Here is a 19,967-nt window from a genome sequence, read left to right on the forward strand (position 1 = left end):
TTTTTTCTGCTTATGTGGTGCTGAGGAATCGAACCCAGGGCCTCATGCATGCAAGGCAAGCGCTCTACCACTGAGCTACCTTCCCAGCCTCTTTAGTAGTTTTTATTGGACATAAGAGTCTCATGGAGTTTCCTGCCCGAGCTGGCTTTGAAACTCGATCCTCAGATCTCAGCCTCCTGAGTAGCTAGGATTACAGGCATGAGCCACCAGCACCCGGCTATTTTGCCTATCTTTTTACCCTGAAGTCATCTGTCACATCAGATGCCTAAAGCAGCAGGTCCCAGGGTTATCTATATCTGTATTTCCTGCATATTGGCAGAGGTGATTGTGACTCTTGTTGATTTTTCCCCTCCCCTTCCTGGTATGACAGCACAAAGCCTTGTCTGTGAAGCCCATGATCATGGGTGACTAATACTCCTTATTTGGTTGGTACTAAGTGCTAAGAAACAATAATAGTTAAAGTAAAACATCATCTACTAGTAAAACACAGAAGACCCAAATCTCCTAAACTACAGCACATATCATAAAGTTTTGCTTTTGCTAAGAAAAGACATTGGGTAGTTTTAATTATGTAGTAAATGAGTTTCTATATAAACAATTCTACTTGGCCATATTGCAATGTAGGTTCATAACAACTGAAGTCAGGATAAAACTCAATACAAAGCTGGCTTAATAAAAGCAACTGAGAAAGACCTGTACATAGAAATGTATTATAGGGTAATAAGCAATTTAAAAAGTTTATTAAATACTACAAATAGTGGAGATTTAATGACACAAAGTATACATTCAATATTGATGTTAATGAGTATAAAAAATCTCTTAGGCTTAAAACATTCAAAACTTCAGGAAAGATAAAAGTTTATAGAAAGTAATCAGGATTTTTACTATGCTAAGAGTCTTTAGCACTATAACATCAGTTGTTAAACTCAAAGTGATACGATTTGACTGCTAGGAAATATTAGCTATAGTCACAGTATTTAATGTAGATCACACTACTAAGGGGTTTTCACTGGTGGCCCAAAAGAAAACACTTGAAAATGTTGGTCTTCAGTGAATGCATTTACAAACTTCTGAGCTAGCTCACAAATTGGAAATGACATTTGAATACAGTTCTTCAACTATCTTCTTTCATGCTAGAAGATGACATTTTTCTTTGTAGAATGAGGAGGGGAAGAACTCCCTTTCTGAATTTGAAGATAAATGTATGTGAGTTTTAGCTCTGTTCCTGGACTCTAGCTGGTATTATCCCAAGAAAGGAAATTGCATACAGAAGGCCATACTCTTCAGCAGTAAGCAATCTGGCATGAACCTGAAAGCTTGACAGGCTTAAAGGTCACATGTCAGAGGGCTCAGCATCTCTATATTACTTCCCTGTGATTTTGATTTAAAAATCAATTCAAGTTCCAAGTAAGACAATTGTCTGAGTTCTATGGAGCACATATGCTCTGCTCACCAGGTTTCAGTCAGATTAAGAAAAAAAAATCAAAGCATAGCATAACAAAAAAGGTAGATCAAGAGAATAGAGGTAGAATCACCACTGCACACACACACACATACACACACAGAGTTAAAAAATATAAAACAGACATTCTCTGACAAACATGAACTTTGTCTCCATCTATAATGCAAAAAGATCAACAAAAAAAAACAACTCTTAAACAAAAATGAGTATTGTGAATATCACTGAATCTTGTAAATTGTACATGTTTTATGGAACCATTGAGCTAACAATATTCAAGAGAAAGATGTTTGGAAAAGTTCAGCTAACCTATAATTAGGGTATGCCATATTTAAAAAAGCAAGAATAATTTTTTTGAAAAATAAGAGAAAAGGGCCCATGCTGTATAGCCCATGAATCGTATTGGCTTTATTGTGAAAGTTCATTGTTTTTAATTATAGTACAATCAGCTACCAGTTACATACAGTAAAAAAACAAAACAGCCACAAAGCAATGATGATATATATAGTCTGTGATATTGAACAGTGGAGGAAACAGTCTGTTGGAATCCTCCAGTAGATCCCCTGACTTCAGCAGATATGCTGTCTTGCCCTCCCCAAAACAGTTAAAAAGAAACATTAATGACTTGCTTGGGTACAGCAAGATTCTAAATCTCCTGGGGACACCAGAGAACTTTAAAAAACAAAAGTAGTAGAAACAAAATAAAAACTGATATGTGGAAGCATGGTGACACACAAGGAAGCTCCATGAGGTCTTGGCTTCAGATCACCTCAAAATGGGCCACCTGCAAAGAGAAGAAAAAGTTGTCACAATAGGAAAGAACAGGCAGAGAGCTCAGTATCCTAACATGATTCAACCCTTCCCAAATGCATAGAAATCAAGCTTCTCCCAAGTCCTATGTTTTTATAAGTGAGTCAGATTACAGAAAGTTGCTCTTTTCTAATATCCCATATTATAAACATTAAATATTAGCAACTATTAACTACTCAGAACTAGGAAGCAGCTTTTTTGTTGTTGTTGCTGTTGGTCGTGGGGCTCGAACTCTGGGCCTGGGCACTGTCTCTCAGCTCTTCAGCTGAAGGCTAGCGCTCTACCACTAGAGCCACAGCACCACTTCTGGCTTTTTCTGCATATGTGGTGCTCACTTTACCACTGAGCCACCTTCCCAGCCCCAGGAAACAGCATTTTTAACAAAGCATGCTATCTTCTTTATCTTAAGCCCTTTGAAGCAACCACACACTAGGCTATTTACTTGACTGGGTACACTTACCTCAGAGGAATAATCACTCCATTCAAAAACTAAGTGTCATATATATTTGGTTCGATTGAGGGCTTTTTCAGCCAGATGACCACTTTCATCTGTGATTTTCTCCCAATCAGTCTGTCCGACCACAAAACCTATGGCCCTTTTCCTATCTGCATCCTTCTTTTCTTCCAGGTCTGCCCATCTTACCTAAAGAGAACACAGCATTAGGCTGTACACAAAAACAGAACAAAACAAAACAAAAAAACCCAACATACATACATACATACACATACACACACATACACATTATATATGCAAAGGTCCCCTTCCCTCTTTGAACAGTTTGAATCTAGAAGTTAAAAGAAAAAATTGAAAATTAACCCAAAAGAGCTGAGAAAATAAACCATACATCCTAAGTCACATAAAGAAAATCCTGGTCAATCATCAAGTTCTAATCATTCAAGCTTCTGAGCAGTTAGTTTTCAGCTCAGTTCTGTCCTTTCTACCATTCTTCTACCATTCCCTTTTAACTCATGGACCTCTCTTTTCTTTAACATGCTGCACTAATCTTGTCAAGTCTTCCTATTCATCATTTCCATTCCATCCTGCCATAGTGACCTTCCTAAAACACGCATAATTGTGACCCTCCCCTACTTCAAAACTCTTCCCTCATGTGTGATATAAAGTCCAAGCATGGAAGTCCCATTTGGTCTGCCAATTGATTCTACTCAGGCAAGCTTCTCTAGCATTTTATACAAACAATACACTTACACCTAGATCTCGGCACGAAGCCATTTCACAGCTTTGTAACTTTTCATGTACTAGTCTCAAGTCCAGAAACAACTTTTCCCTGTCCTTGCCCACCTGACAAGAGTCTAGACATACTCCCCTGCTTTTTTCCATCCTTTCATTTGCTAATTAATGACTGCTTTCCCAGAATATTTGGATTTTTAATGTACACTTTTGAATTTCCGCACTGTATAGTATAATTACCCATTTTTAGCTCTGTCTTCCCTATATATTGTCCATACACACTAAATAGGGACTACATACACCTTTGATCATGTATTCTGTCTTACTTATCTCCACACAACAAATATTTCTTGAAATTTAACTTTAGGGAGAAAACAGGTAAGTAATTCATTCAGCAGTAATCTTAACAATACCAGCTGATAGCCACTGACTCTCAACTAGTATCATTATTAAGATTACTGCTGATATATAATCCAGAGATATTTCCTACTAGTGCAGTTTTGGTTTCTTTTTGTTTTTGTTGGTTGTGGGGCTTGAACTCTGGGCTTGGAAGCTGTCCTTGCACTCTTCAGCTCAAGGTGAATACTTTACTGCTTGAGCCACAGCGCCACTTCCGGTTTTCTACTAGTGCAGTTTCATTTTTCATGCTAGTACCGGGGCTTGAACTAAGGGCCTGGATGCTGTCCCTAAGCTTCTTTTGGTTGGGGCTAGTGCTCTACCACTTGAACCACAGCTTCATTTCTGGCTTCTTTATTGATTAACTGGAGTTAAGAGTCACAAACACTCCTGACTGGGCTAGCTTCAAACCCTATATTCAGATCTTAGCCTCATCAGATCTTAGCCTCCTGAGTACCTAGGATTACAGGTGTGAGTCACTGGTGCCCAGCTGACACTGATTTTTTTTTTTAAATAAGTACTCTTACATGTTAACAAGCTTTAAAAACATTATCAGTCTATAAAAGTTCAATACTTAAACTGACACTGTTGTTTGCAGTACACAGTACCAAAGTCTACAAAGATTGTAAATTAAATATGGCTGTGACAAGGACAGGAAATGAGAGGCCTTTTGAAACTCCATGCTCTTTTCACTGGACCTGGAGATACATTTTTGCACTAACGTACAATGACTCTTTAAACATCTGCAAGATTAGTAATGGAATTCCTAGAATTCTCTTAACAGTAACCACCTAGTAGTCAAAGCTAGGCAAAATAGTTTTCAAGAGCTCATCAGAAAAAGCTTGGCATAGGGCACATGTATGTCATTACAGCTATGGGATAAGTTTATCATGGGAACTGTGGTCCAGTCTAGTAGGACAGAAAGGGAGACCCTATCTCAAAAATAACCAGAGCAAGAAAGGTTGAAGATGTGGTTCAAGTGGTAAATACCTGCTCTGAGTGTAAACCTGGCACTGCCAGGAAGGAAGGAAGGAAGGAAGGAAGGGAGGGAGGAAGGGAGGGAGGGAGGGAGGGAGGGAGAAAGAGGGGGGGGGGCTGGGAAGGTGGCTCAGTGGTAGAGCGCTTGTCTTGCATGCCTGAGGCTTTGGGTTCGATTCCTCAACACCACATAAGCAAAAAGAAAAAAGCCGGAAGTGGCGCTGTGGCTCAAGTGGTAGAGCGCTAGCCTTGAGGGAGCTTAAAGAGCTGAGGGACAGCGCCCAGGCCCAGAGTTCAGGCCCCACGACCAGACCCCCCCCAAAAAAAGAGGGGGGGAGGAGGGAAGAAGGGAGGGAGGGAGGAAAAACAATAAAAGCCAAATAAGTCTGTTTTCATCTATAAGCCTATTTTATCAAAAGTTAAAAATTGATCATAGGTCCATGAATATAAGTATGGAAAAACAGGCATTACTTATATGTGGTTAAATACATATATATATATATATATATATATATCTTTTCTGGAATATAATCTTATACATGCATATATACATATATACATATATCATATTCTGTGACTTAAAGCTTTGGTACTAAAAATTCACACTGTAGATATAGTTACAAAAAGTTGCCACTGGGTACCAGCAGCTCATACCTGTAATCCTAGCTAATCCTGAGATTTGAGAATTGCAGTTTTAAGCTAGCCCTAGCAGGAAAGTCCATGAGGACCCTTATCTCCAATTGAACACTACAAAGCTAGAAGTAGAGCTGCGGCTCAAATGGTACATCCTTGAGCACAAAAGCTCAAGGACAGCGCCTAGACCATAGTTGTAAGCCATAGGACTGACATAAAAGAAAAAAAAAAAAAAGACAAGACATGGGCTAGTGTGGTAGCAACCACTTAATCCAGCACTGGGGAGATTGAGGCCAGCCTGGCCCATGTAGCGAGACCCTAGAGAAAAAAGATGCCAAGGCATATGCACTATGATTCCCATTATAGTATTTGTACTCTCAACAAAATGATAGTACAGGCATCTATCAGTAAGGGAAAGGGTGATAAATAACTGATTGTGGGAACAATGGCAACCAGATAGTCCTTTAAAATAAATGGTATTTCAATAGGTCAAGGTGGGTTAGCTGGGTACTGGGGCTCATGCCTACAATCCTAGCTACTCAAGAGGCTGAGTTCTGGAAGACTGAGGTTTGGAGCCAGCCAGGGCAGAAGATTTCTCTAGACTTCATCTCTAAAATTACCAGTAAAGATGTGCTGTGGTAAAGTATCACACAGTAAGCATGAGGCCCTTGGTTCAAACCCCAGTATTGACATAAATAAATAAATAACAAGAATTACCTGAAAAAAAGTATGTAGTAACTATACATAATAATTCTTTGTTATTTTGCTTTAAAAGATATACATTAATCATGAATTCAGAATCTACTTGGAAGACCCATCCCATGTCCTGGCTCCATTTCTGTCCTTTCACATCAAGGCTTCTTCCAAAAAATTGTCTCCATTTGCTGTTCTGTATTTCTTCATTTCCTATTTATTCTTCAATATACTCCAAATTGCCTTTTGTCTCTCATTTCTCTAAAAAGCTACAAACATAACCGTGTCCATATCTAATAAGCAATTAATTGTTTCCAATTTATGCTTTGCACATCTAAAAACTGACTATTCTTCTTAAAAAACCTGGGTGCCAGTGCTCACACCTGTAATCCTAGCTACTCAGGAGGCTGAGATCTGAGGATCACGGTTCAAAGTCAGCTCAGGCAGGAAACGCTGTGAGACTTACCTCCAATTAACCACAAGAAAACCAGAAGTAGAGCTGTGGCTCAAAGTGGCAGAGTGTTAGCCTTGAGTAGCAAAAGCTCAGGGACAGTACTCAGGCTCTGAGTTCAAGCTCCACAACCAACAAAGAAAAGGAAGGAAGGGAGGGAGGGAGGACGGGAGGGAGGGGAGGGAAGGGAGGGAGGGAAGGGTGGGCCAGGTGGTGTGGCTCACACATGTAACCCTAGCTATTCAGGAGGCTGAGATTTTAGGAACACAATTCAAAGCCAGCCTGGGCAGGAAAGTCCATGAGACTCCAAAAAATTACTCAGAAAAAGCAGGAAGTGGCACTGTGGCTCAAAGTGGCAGCGCACTAGCCTTGAGCTTCCAAAAGAAGCTCAGAGACATTGCCTAAGCCGAGTTGGAGGGAGAATACTTCTATTTAACTTCTAAATTTTGGTACACTCAAAACGATTCTCTTCTATTTATACTTTTTCTTTGGGCAAGATAATTTGGACTCATGGTTTTACTGTCTGTGCTAAGGTCTCTCATTTTTTTTCTGCTCATGGCTAACACTTTACACTTGAACTATCTCTAGCCCCTCCTTCCTTCCCTCCCTTCTTCCTCTCATATCCTTTCTCCTTTCCTCTTCTCTCCCACCCCACCCTTGTAAATTGGTATAAAATATCAATAACTTTTCTGCCAAGGCTGGCTTTGAACTGTGATCCTCAGATTTCAGTCTCCTGAGTAGTTAAAATTAGAGGCATGAAGACACCCTGAAAACATTATAGGAAAGAACAGGAAAAACTCTAGGGCTCCTTGGCATAGGCTGAAATTTTCTTAATAAAGATTCAGAAACACAACAAATCAAAGAAAAGTTGGACAAACGGGATTGCATGAAACTGCAGAGCTTCTGCCTGGCAAAGGGCATAGCTAGTAAGATCAATAGAAAGCCCACAGACTGAGAGAAGATCTTCACTAGCTATACAACAGACAAGGGCCTCATAACTAAAATATAATTAGAACTCAAAAAAAATAAATTCTCCAAAAACAACCAACCCATCAACAAGTGGGTTAACAACTTAAAGATAGACTTCTCTAAAGAGAAAATAAGAATGGCCGATAGAAACATGAATAAATGCTCAACTTCTCTGGCCATTTTAGAAATGCAAATCAAAACAACATTGAGATTCCACCTCACCCCAGTTAGATGGCTATAATAATAAAAAAGAATCTAATAATGACAGATGCTAGAGGGGTTGTAGTCAAAAGGGAACCCTCCTGCACTGTTGGTGGGAGTGTAAACTTGTCCAACCACTCTGGAAATCAGTATGGGGGTTCCTCAAAAAGACTACACATAGAGCTCCCGACCCAGAAATCCACTTCTGGGCATTTACCCAAATGATCACAAATGCTGGGAAGGTGGCTCAGTAGTAGAGCGCTTGCCTTGCATGCTTGAGGCCCTGGGTTCAATTCCTCAGCACCACATAAGCAAAAAGAAAAAAGCCGGAAGTGGCGCTGTGGCTCAAGTGGTAGAATGCTAGCCTTGAGCTGAAGAGCTGAGGGACAGCGTCCAGGCCCAGAGTTCAGGCCCATGACTGGACCAAAAAAAAAAAAAAATGCTGAAACAAAAACACAGGATGACCCATTGCAACAAGGATACCCACAGGACAGTATATTGGAAATGAACTTTACAACTTTGGGTGGCAGGGGGATGGAAAAGATAGTGGGACAACAACAGGAAGGGAAAGGGTAACAACGATCAACAAGTAATGTACTCGTTGCCTTACTCATGTAACTGTAACCCTCTGTACAGCATCTTTATAATAAAATAGAAATATAAAAAAAATTACAGGCACGAGCCACTAACACTGCTGGTCTCATGGTTTTAAAAAATACTTTTTTCAGTCTGATTGTTTCTAATAAATTTCATATTTGTATATCCAATAATCAATTTAGTCTTCTAATTTACAATTAAATCCCTCACTCAAGTGACTCTTCCAGATTTCTCTTTCTCAGTAAATGACACACATGTGAAATACTCATATGACCAGCTGCCCTGGGACCTTTCATATATTCAATCTGTAGTCCCACAGATTCTCTTCAGCATCCTGGCTCTTTTGTCCAATGACAAAATGACACAACTAGATATTCCCAATTCTTACAGGTTGAGAGATTCTGTTCACCTTTTAGTTACTTGTACATTTTGATCTGAAATTTGCAAAGTATGACTTTTTTTTTTAATATAAAATACTTTAATTATGGCTCATGCCTGTAATCCTAGCTACTTTAGAAGCTGAAATCTGAGGATGGTGGTTTAAAGCCAGCTTGAGCAGGAAAGTCCATTGAGACTCTTATCTTTAATTAACCATTCCAAAACGAGAAGTGGTGCTGTCGCTTAAAGTGGTAGAGTGCTAGCCTTGAGCAAAAAAACTCAGGGACAGTGCCCAGGCCCTAAGTTTAAGCCCATGACACCCCCTCCCCACTTTTAAAAATTGTTCTTAAAAATAGCATTTATGTGATTATCTGCCTAAATCTTTCTAAAACCAGCCCTTCATCTGTTGGCAATTACTGACAAAGTTTCTTACCCTCTTCTTCCCCGGCTCAGAAGCACGAGTTTCATAATCATCAGGGAGCTGAAGATAATCTTCCATTCTGCTAGCAATCGCCTCCCAGTCACGTTTCCTTTTAGTGCCAGTTCTCAAGCCATCCAACTTGTCTGAGGGACAAACACAGAGCCACAGCATTAAGAAAATTGTGAATTTTCATATAACACACAAACAAAGGAAAAGGAAGGCTGGAATACTTTCAGAGGGCACATCCATATTTTTGAGTGCAGCATTGCTTGCAGATCCAAACTATCTTCTCGGCTGAGATAACATCAAGTTCTGCCATTTCGAGTCTGTTTGGTGTTCCTACTGGCAGTCTTAAGTTAACCCTGTCTCTTAGCCTCTCTGTCCTGCTACTCTCACAAAAAACATATGCTCTTGTGTTCTGAAGGAAAATGAAAAGTCGGGTTTTCCTAATGACAATAACTTTCATTCCTGTTTTTTCTTTAATATAACTCATTCGATGTGCAAACATCTGTAATACTGTGTCATATAAAAAGCAAGTCATCTGAAGAACTTAATAGCTATGCTCAAGATAATTTTTGGTTAACAGATAATCACCATAAGCTAATGCTTATCAATAAGATGACTGTATGGGGTTGCTACTTTTGATACACCATGAAGTACTCTTGACCGTACTGGGGTTAAGGGTTCCTAAGCAAAGAGACAAGATTTGATATTTCTTTTTGAACCTTGAATGAGAGGATAAGGCTTCTCAAGGACCAACAACTATAATCAATTGTATGAAAAGGAATTGTACATTTAGAAGTTGTGGAATATAAGAAAACATGTTGTATCTTTTTTATTGGTAAGTAACAATTTTGAACACAGATGTAAAATATAAGTTATAGGCATTTTTAGCTACAATGAAGCACTAAGCTTTTGAATCACTTGAAGCTATATAAACACAATATGTTAAAAGCAGGCTCCCAAAGGAAAGCCTGAAAACTTCAGAAAAACACAATAACCACACTTCATTGAACTCCATTAAGGGTACAAAGTACATGTAACAGAAGTCTCTAAGGCACCAAGTTGGAAAGAACTTGATATGAAAAGGAAAGCGCAATGGAAGCAGTGCTAAGGAGGGTGAGTTTATGCTTCAAGAGTACAAGTTACTCACATGACTAGCTATATAAGCTTTAAAAATCAGAGAGATTTTTGCATAAGTGGCAAAGCTTTTAGTTTTCAAATTCCTCCCCCCACAAAAGCAATTTCATAGGAAAAAAATCAGTCAGGCAAATGACAACACTTTACAAAACTCAAGAAAATTTTATCATCTTGTTTGGATGGGTTCCACAGAACTAACCTACCTCCTCTACGAACCACATGCTATACCAAATGGCTCTATCTACAGACCATACTATACGTGATGAAACAAGTGGCCCCTTGACTGCACAGGGACACAGGATATGGCATTAGAACATCAATGAGGTCCCTTAAGCAATAAAATTGGTCTCAGTTCAATAATGTAACAGCAGTAACAGAAGAGTAGGAAGCCCCAACACACATATTAAATAAACCTCCATGGATTTCCAAACTTACACAATCAATTTTGACATTAACATATTTTCAAAGGAAAATTTTCACAATTTCACAAATGTTCACAATTCCAAGAATAGAGCCTGGCAGGCAACAGTGCAGAAGGGCAGTGTGAAAAACTGCAAGAACTTCTCCTCATACAATAGGTACAAATCAGATCTATATTTCAACATGAAATCCAATACAGCATGCATTTCTAGTCAGAGCACCTTTGTGTAATTTGAAATTTTACTGTGCAAGCATATTATAGTTTCCTTTTGAGGGCTGAAGAAAGGCCTGTAGCTCTTCCATATGGCATACTGGAAACCCAAACACACAGATGGATGGTATAGGGTGAGGGAAGAGGAATCTGGGGTGTTAATTACAGAAGCCTGGTATCCAAAACACTCACACTAGTGATTGTTAGAGGTTTCAAAAGATAAAGTTTTAAGATGAAGATGAAACTTTAAATCCAACTTGGCAGGTCACAGAATTTTACCAGATCTTTAAAACAGTGTGTATTATTTTTACATAATGCAAGAATTCTTTAAATACATCTATGCATTTTCTAAATATAGATGGTATCTGGAAATTTGTTCAAGTTGAACATATAAGGTTTTTGTGCCTATACAAATAATTACATTCTAATTCTGAAGAGATGAGTCTGTTTCAATGTGCAGAATGCCAATATACAACTCTTGAAGTACAGACATGACATTGGGATGAGGAAAACCGAAATATTTCACATAGAGAAACTTAAATTAGGATGGTAACAGTCTCAAATATTCTAGTTCTTACAGTCTGAGAAACTAAAATCATGTTATTGAGTTTAAATAGCTTCAATCCTGAATCCCAGCCTCTGATGTTATATAATACCCGACCTATGTATTAGAGTGTCTGTGTCCCAGTTGGGAAGGAGCAGTCTGGTGTGACTGATATGGACAGGCAACTTTGAACAACTCTATGACCTTAATGCCATCTATAACTCAGTCCTGTCTTAAACTGTTTTAAACTATACTATTTTATTTAAGAGACATAGGTAGAACTGTACACTGAGCATAGATCCAGAATCTGCAGTGAAATCTCAGCAACTGCTTGAAATATAGGTAAGCACTTTCTTATTGACAGATTCATTTGTAAATCAAAATTCCCCACAAATAACTTTTAGCTCACAAGTATCACCGCTAAAGGTCACCATGTGTCCACCCACAGCAGAATCTTGTTACCAAGAGTAATGGAAGAATGTTGGTACTCAGAAAAATAAGTTACACGTGGTAAGTAAACACTTAATTTGTTATGATAACTCTCAGCTGAAGCTCCTCATGAGGTAAGAGGAAAACCTTCTCAATTGGCTCAATGGACCAATCTCAAAGAAGCATTCACTGAGAAAGCTCACATTCAATTTGCCTTCCTCCATAGCTGGATTAGTGCTCAAGATAATACAGCAGTCCAAGATGCAAGCCCTTTTAGAAAACACCATTGTTACTCCTATTAAAAACAAGCAAAGATTCAACTGCAAAACCTCTAAAATTTTTCTAGATTCATTACCAGATCTTCAGTGTCAATAGCTGAAATAATTTATGTAAGAAATACGTTTATGCAATTTGTGCAATATTGTCTTTAAAATTGATGGAATTGTATAAGATGTATTTTCTGAGAAGTGGTAGATAAGCCAAAATTTCCCCCCCCCCGAAGCTAATATCACTATTAATACCATGTTTTCTTGAACAGTCATCATAACTGAATGCCATTTTCTTTTTTCCTTAAAAACTAGAAAGGAAAATAGAAAATGAACTGGCTCCAGTTTAACAGAACACTATCACAAATTATAACGCCTTTGAAGAATATCTGCTTAGCTAAAATATTTATCACATTTATAATTTATGACTTCTCTTTTTTACAATTTTCTCTTTGCCCCCAAAATAATTACTGTTTAGAGAACCAGAAGAATTACCTTAAAAAGTCTTAGAGATTATTTAAGAAGTACAGAACTTAAGTGGAGCTAACTTAATGTCAAAAAAGCAGAACAAGAGCATTTTATTTAAAAACTAATTTATGGTCATTACTTTCCTATATACTTTATATTTAATTGCTAAATATGTAAGTGTGTAAGCCCTAAGGAAGGAAATGGTTGGTTATTATTAAGATTTTCCAGAGAGAAGATTAAAAGGTTAGAAAACTGGATATAATTTTTACTTGACATACACTAAAATTTTTTTTTAGACTTTATAGTAAAGCACCTGTACTAATAGTATAGTAATACTACAGTTTGTGGACCTATTTTTTGAGATAGGGTCTGGTCAACATCAAGTGGTAAATGAAGCAGATGTGCACAAGAGAAAATATGACCCATACAACTGTGTGTAAGACATAGTTTCTGAGATCAGTGAAGCACCTAATTGCCAGGCTCTTGTTATTAAATGAAGATATTTAGATGATTACTTCACTTCTGGAATGACATTAAGAAGAGAAATGTAGAGGCTGTTATGGTTTTGTAGTCAGTAAGATCTTTTCTACACCAAAAACTCTCCCAAGTTTTCTTACAGTTTTTATTGATATATTTTAATTAGCATGGTAACATGAAATAAAAAATGGGGACATATTTTTTATAGTATCACTATGAAATACAGGAGGAATCTACTCAATATGTATGATTGACGGAAAAACCCACGTTCAGCAATTCCAAATTGTTATTTAGACAAATTAAGTGGTTTATACTGTGGCACTCAGAACAACTTGAGGAAAATTTAAATGGAATCTCATAAAAACCAGCCTTCAAAATTCAGAATTATATATATCCACTTCTCTCTACACACAAACTTAAAGTTATTATTCAAGAAAAATATGCCTTTTAATTTATTTTTAAGATTTAATATTTATTATGACTATCATCTTAAATATTCATAAAACAGGTTCAACTTTGAACTGAATTATTTTTAAAAACATTAGCTTCAATGTTTCTGATTAATATTAAAAAATGAATGTTGGAAGTGACAGTATTGTTACTAAGTTTACTAAGTATTTGTTTACTCTAAAAACATTAAATGGTATTGAAAGGAGTACTTTTATAATACTTTTATTTTTGCTGTTGTAAGATATTACTAATTAAACCAAAAGCTAGTGAAGTATGCTGGAGGATTCAAAGTAGGCAAAAATCTTGCTTTAAGCAGAAGTTTTGGAAAATTTGTTCTTCTTATAGTGGAAAGCTCTATGACCATTACCATCAGGTACCACATATAAAAACAGGAAAAAGGAAATACCCACCTAGCTTTGCCTCAGATGTGTCCATCTCCCATTTGCTTTTCGGAATGTAACCCTAAATCGTACACAGAGAGAAGCTCGAAGGGTTAGAAAGAGACACATACATGCATACACTTTTGAATTGGAAAAGCATTAAAATTGGGAATGGATTCAGTTTCCACTGGCTAGTTATAAATATATATCCTTAGGGAAAACACAATCTCATTATTTTTGAAGAAATTAAATGGTCAAATTCGCCAAACTTCACTGCAGATTTCAGAACAGTGACTTCAAGAGAGTGTCATGAGGTGCTGTGAAGAAGCTACAGTTCAGGACTCACAACTGTAGTCTGAACAGCAGCTGTACAGTTATGATAACCATGTATAGACAGTTTCTGTGCCAATACTAATATCCTTTGAAGATCAGATAATTTATAATATTAGCTATGTTATTTTCTAAATACAACTGCTTTTTAAGGGAGTATATCCATGACTATATAAAAAATGTTCTTTAAGACAGTTATTTGATATAACAGTGTCATTTTAAGTACTTGAAAGAAGGGGAAAGGACTAGTATTACTGAACCCAACTACCCAATTATGAAGTTCAAACTTACTTTTAAATGACTCGATCCATATACCAGTTAGATCTTACAAAGACTAATTTTATTGAATCAATTTCAGAGCTTTTCTCTTTGGTCAGTTGTAAACTAGATTATTATTTCTAATACCTTTTCAAATTATGTTTCTTGTTATATGAAAACCCAGAAATCACCACAGGCAACTTACATTTTAGATTTCATAAGATAACTATGTGGTTTATTTCAAACATTTTCCAATTACTCAGTGTGCACAATGAGCTATGTCCTTTCTCTTTATTCACCTAGCAAGTATATACTTTTTCCACGTGATTTATCATGAGTCCTCTTTTCCTTCACTAGGATTTTGTTTTTTCTTTGTCCCTAGCATACAGAAACTGTAATATTAGGACTTAGTAAACAGGACAAATTCATCCAAAGTGTCAGCATTTTCTTTTATGTATCATTTCTACTGTGAAAATGTGTAAGTTTATAGAACAGACTGACATGCAGCTAGATCAGAAAACATGTTGAAGATATCATGACAATACCTTCTATGAAAGAATTTACTTAAGTGTTATCATTATTCCAGGAAACCTGGTTTTATATTATACATTTCTAATCTTTAAAGCCAGAACTAGTAATTCCATTTCAATTTAAGATAGATTTCAGGTTGTAAATTGCATCATCCTTTTGAAACACACTTTTAGAATGAACCAAGACAAAGCTATGGTAGTGCTGAAAGTTAAGGACTGAGGAAATTTTTATGTAAGTGATAGCTCAACACTCATCTGAAAACCTTAAGCATCACTGGAATAACATAAAGTCTGAAACATACTAAGTTCACTACTGGATTCAATGAAGCAGTAAATAAAGACAAACTCTCACACCAATGATTACCCCAAAAGGATTCTCTTAAGGAAGGTTTAGATTTCATCCAGATGCATTCATCGGTACGTATTAGAAAAATGCAAATTTTACTGACAATTCTGTTAAAACACTGAATGATAATGAGACTTGCTCTTAACCCTTTGGTTAATATTCTCCAAGAATCTTTTACTCTTGGGATAGACTCCAATAGTAAAAGATTTGGATTCTGCTCTTTGCATGGGTTAAGAGAAGTTTTAGAACATAAAATTAAACAAGCAAGTATATTAGTTTCTCCCTGCTGAAACCACTGTATTCTTCCTTAAAATGAGGCCATCTTTCCACTGCGAAAAGTGGTAGGCTACTTAGAAATGAAAGATAGTTCAGCAGGGTAGAATTCTAAGGTTTACTTGCCAGGTCTCTGATGTGAAAATACAGTATAACAATGCCTTTCACTTTAAAAAATAAGTGTACATTCAATTAAAAGCTCCAAGTTCGACCTACACCTAAACAAATAAAACATTATAAACCACATCTTGACCTGAAATCTCCACAAAAGACAGCTTCAGAAAGTAAACACCACTATAAGATTTTCATATGATCAGTTTCTATCATACACGCTGCAAGTAGCTATAAAGTTCATTAGCTATATTCCAGGACAGCGTGGGCCTTTAGGTAAATTTGTTGCCTACATTTAAGATTATGTGTATCAAAACAACTTAATAAAGAAAAAGATTTTGTGTTTTAAAAAACCAAACATATTGAGACTCAAATGCCATTAACTTGAAAGCTTTTTTTAATCCACATTTAAAATGTAGGAATGTAGAGGTCGACATCATCTCTATATAAACACAATCTCCATCAAGAGTCCTCTATAATACACTTAAGTTTAATGGGACCACTTCTTGAAGACTCAGTATACTCTAGCGCGGGTAGGAAAATTAGAGTTCTCAATTTTTACATTTTCAAAGGAGTATGAGAAGCAAATTTAGCAAGAGCTGAAGTATTAAATAAACCAAGTAGTATTCTGGATTTTTAAAAAGCAACACTATTCCAAGGCATTGCTCATCTCTGTACCTCATTAGCAAACACTGCAAAGTCAGGTTAACTTATAGGCCGCATTTTCTTGAATGACAGGGTAAGGCAAACATCTCTACAGAGGTGTTAAAAGCATTTACAGGAGGGACACAAGAATTTTAAGTTTCTAATCAGCCTAAGTAAAATGCATTGCCTACACAGTCAAATCATTTTTCCCATCACTTAACAGGGTAAAAAAAAAACAAAAACAAAAAAAACCCAGAACAAATCCAGCAGCCAGTGGTAACCCTTCTATTAGCTCATTGACAGAAACTCAACTTTGAGATCTTGTAGTAGAGAGAGACCTGTGCCTATGTTGGGCAGGTTGAACCACTCATCTGCTGGAATATAAGACTGCTTTTTCAAATGTAATCAATTTTCTTGACAAGTATATTCTTCTAAAACTACCCACAGATAGAGGAGTGAGTACAAAGGTAAGTTTTTTAGTACTTTGTTAAAAAATTTTTTAAACAACACAGGCTTCCTTTGGTCCAGGTGAAACAAAAGTAGCTAAAAGTTTAAGATGGTTGTGGGAATTTTTACTATTAAAAAGTGTATCAGCAGTAGTAAAACCATCACGGATCTAAATATGAACCCTCCTTAAGAATTCTAATAAAGAGACACTTTGCTCAAAGTGGTTGGTCTGTCTCCTACCAGTTCGTTTTCCTCTTCTTCTGCATCTTTCTTTTCTTCCTTCTGTTCTTCAATATTTGCATCAAAATCTTCCATCTCTACCTACAAAATGGCAACAACCACATTGAAAATTCACCGAGTTAACTTTTAGGAAAATGTGGGTTCATTCACTAACATTTGGAATGAGCAAAGCTGCCCAGAACAAAACAGCATAGATTCATTATTAAATACTATGTAATATACATGAATGTATTTATGATTGTATTTGTTGCATGTATTTATGATTTTTAAATTTTTTTTGGTCCTGGGGCTTGAATTCAGGGCCTGAATGCTAGCACTCTACCATTTGAACCACAGCACCAGTTCCAGCTTTTCTGAGTAGTTTATTGGAGAGAAAGTTTCACAGACTCTATTGCCTGGACTGGCTTCAAACCATGATCCTCAGGAGATCTCAGCCTCCTCAGTAGCTAGTATTACAGGCATAAGCCATTGATGCCCAGCCACAATGTAATATTTAGCAATCCAAACTTTGAAGTAACACTGATAAAAGACATAAAGATATCCCTGCCTTTCATTTACCTGGGATATTCATCTTATAATTCCCTAAAATGGTAATCAAAGTTTAATCAAAGTTAAAACAATTTTAAATACACATGGATTACTAAGATTTCATTTTAAAATCTTTAACAAGTATTTTTACAATCAAATGAAACATATAAACTCAAATTTCAAAAACTAAGAAAAAATGTAATTTTAACAAGTAGGACAGAACTGGCATATAGCTGTAATCCAGCACTCAGGAGGAGGCTGAGGCAGGATTATTGTACTTTTAAGACTGACTCAAAGAAGTGAGATTGAAGTATATGGATTAGAGAAGTATTTAGAAGTTAAAAATAACATGATTTTTAACTGATAAATGGTAGAGGGTCAGGGCTGAATGATGATAGAAAGGACAGTAAAGAGTTTAGAAACAACTTTCTCGATTGTCTCATCAACTGGTGAAATCAACTATTGACTGATGGTTTTAACTGAACAAATAGAGACTACTGCAAGAAAAACAGGTTTGGAAGAAATATATTTTGGATAGTCTGACTTTGGGACATACTAAAATACTAAATACTGGATTCTGTAGAGAATTTAGAAAACATAGAAAGAAGAAGTATAAAAGTCACAATCTGGGCTGGGAATGTAGCTTAGTGGTAGAGTGCTTTCCTAGCATGCATGAAGCCCTGGGTTTAATTCCTCAGTACCATATATACAGAAAAAGCCAGAAGTGGTGCTGTGGCTCAAGTGGTAGAGTGCTAGCCTTGAGCAGAAAGAAGCTCGGGGACAGACTCTGAGTTCAGTCCCCAGGACTAGCAGAAAAAAAAAAGAAGAAGAAGAAGAAATGTATTCCTTATTTATATAATTGTAACCCCTTTATAAATATCTTTATAATAACAATATTTTTTTAAAAAATAAGTCACACTAATTAGTTTATAGTAAATAAAAATGATGTTTATTAAAATTTAATTTGCAGTTTTCATTATCAGATAAAGTATATGACTTTTTGTAATCTGAAAGCTTAAATTTAAATTCAAAAGATATTAAAAAAAACCTCAGAATTAAATGACACCACAACCTAAGTGGATTTAATAGACATCTACATTTTCCCCAATAACCACATAATACACATTGTTCTTAGCAACCCATGTAACTTTTTCCAAAATTTATCCTATCTTAGGATACACACAAAATCTGAGCAAATATAAAATAATTGAAATAACTTCCTGTATTCTATCTGACCATAATAAAATCGAACTAGAACTCAACAATAAAAGATACTACAGAAAATATTCAAACACATAAAAATTGAATAATACACAGTTAAATAACACAGCTGGGTCACTAAAGGAAAATAAAAAATTTCCTGGACATCAATGAAAATGAAACTATATCCTAACAGAACCTCTGTAACACAGAAAATTATCCAAGTTAGTAGCGTTATGATGCAATTTAAGCTTCTAGGAAAACAGGAACAAACCAAACCCAAAACTACTAGATGAACTACTAGTTTTAAAAAACTACTAGTTTTAAAAAAATCAGGGCAAAAATCAATGAACTAGAGACTAAAAATACTATTCTCAGAACCTATAAAACAAAAGGCATCTAGTTCTTTGAGATTGACAAATCCCTAGCTAATTTGACCCAAAAAAGGGAGAAAGCCCAAATCAGCACAAGAAATATCCAAAAAGTCCAAGAGAGTATAAAGGACTACTTTAAAAACCTATATTCAAGTTGGAAAATCTAAAAGAAATAGATAAATTCCTAGAGGCATATGAGCTGCCAAAGTTGAACCAATAAGACACAAACCACTTAAATATACCCAAAACAAGTAATAAGAATTTAAAAAGTAATAGAGTCTTTTAATAAGAAAAAGTATAGGTCCTTATGGATTCATAGTTGAATTCTGTAAGATCTTTAGAAGAACTAATACTGAGACTCTTCAAACTTGTCTGTGAAATAGAAAGGGAAGGAACGCTGCCAAATTCATTCTATGAAGCCAGTATAATAAAACTCATCCCGAAATCAGGAAGAGACTCAATTAAAAAAGAGAACTATAAACCGATCTCTTTGATACAAGCAAAGCTCTTTAATAAAATACTTGCAAGCAGGGCTGGGAAGGTGGCTCAGTGGTAGAGCGCTTGCCTTGCATGCCTGAGGCCCTGGGTTTGATTCCTCAGCACCACATAAACAAAAAGAAAAATAAGCCGGAAGTGGCGTTGTGGCTCAAGTGGTAGAGCGCTAGCCTTGAGCTGAAGAGCTGAGGGACAGCGCCCAGGCCCAGAGTTCAGGCCCCACGACCGGA

General features: G+C 36.5%; 1 protein-coding gene across 1 annotated transcript in view; it reads right to left on the reverse strand.

The window, feature by feature from the left end:
* Positions 1–724: 724 nt before the first annotated feature.
* Positions 725–19,967, reverse strand: part of Ylpm1 (YLP motif containing 1) — a 93,102-nt gene continuing 73,859 nt past the window's right edge. Inside the window, exons 17-21 of the mRNA XM_013015668.1 lie at positions 17,141–17,221; positions 13,991–14,042; positions 9,188–9,318; positions 2,730–2,912; positions 725–2,243 (exon numbers count right to left, since the gene is read on the reverse strand). Coding sequence (XP_012871122.1) covers positions 2,766–2,912; positions 9,188–9,318; positions 13,991–14,042; positions 17,141–17,221 — 411 coding nt within the window. The 3' untranslated portion in view covers positions 725–2,243; positions 2,730–2,765. The remainder of the gene's footprint in view (positions 2,244–2,729; positions 2,913–9,187; positions 9,319–13,990; positions 14,043–17,140; positions 17,222–19,967) is intronic.

This window comes from Dipodomys ordii, unplaced genomic scaffold (assembly GCF_000151885.1).
Source record: "Dipodomys ordii isolate 6190 unplaced genomic scaffold, Dord_2.0 Scaffold2, whole genome shotgun sequence".
In the NCBI taxonomy this organism is placed as follows: domain Eukaryota; kingdom Metazoa; phylum Chordata; class Mammalia; order Rodentia; family Heteromyidae; genus Dipodomys; species Dipodomys ordii.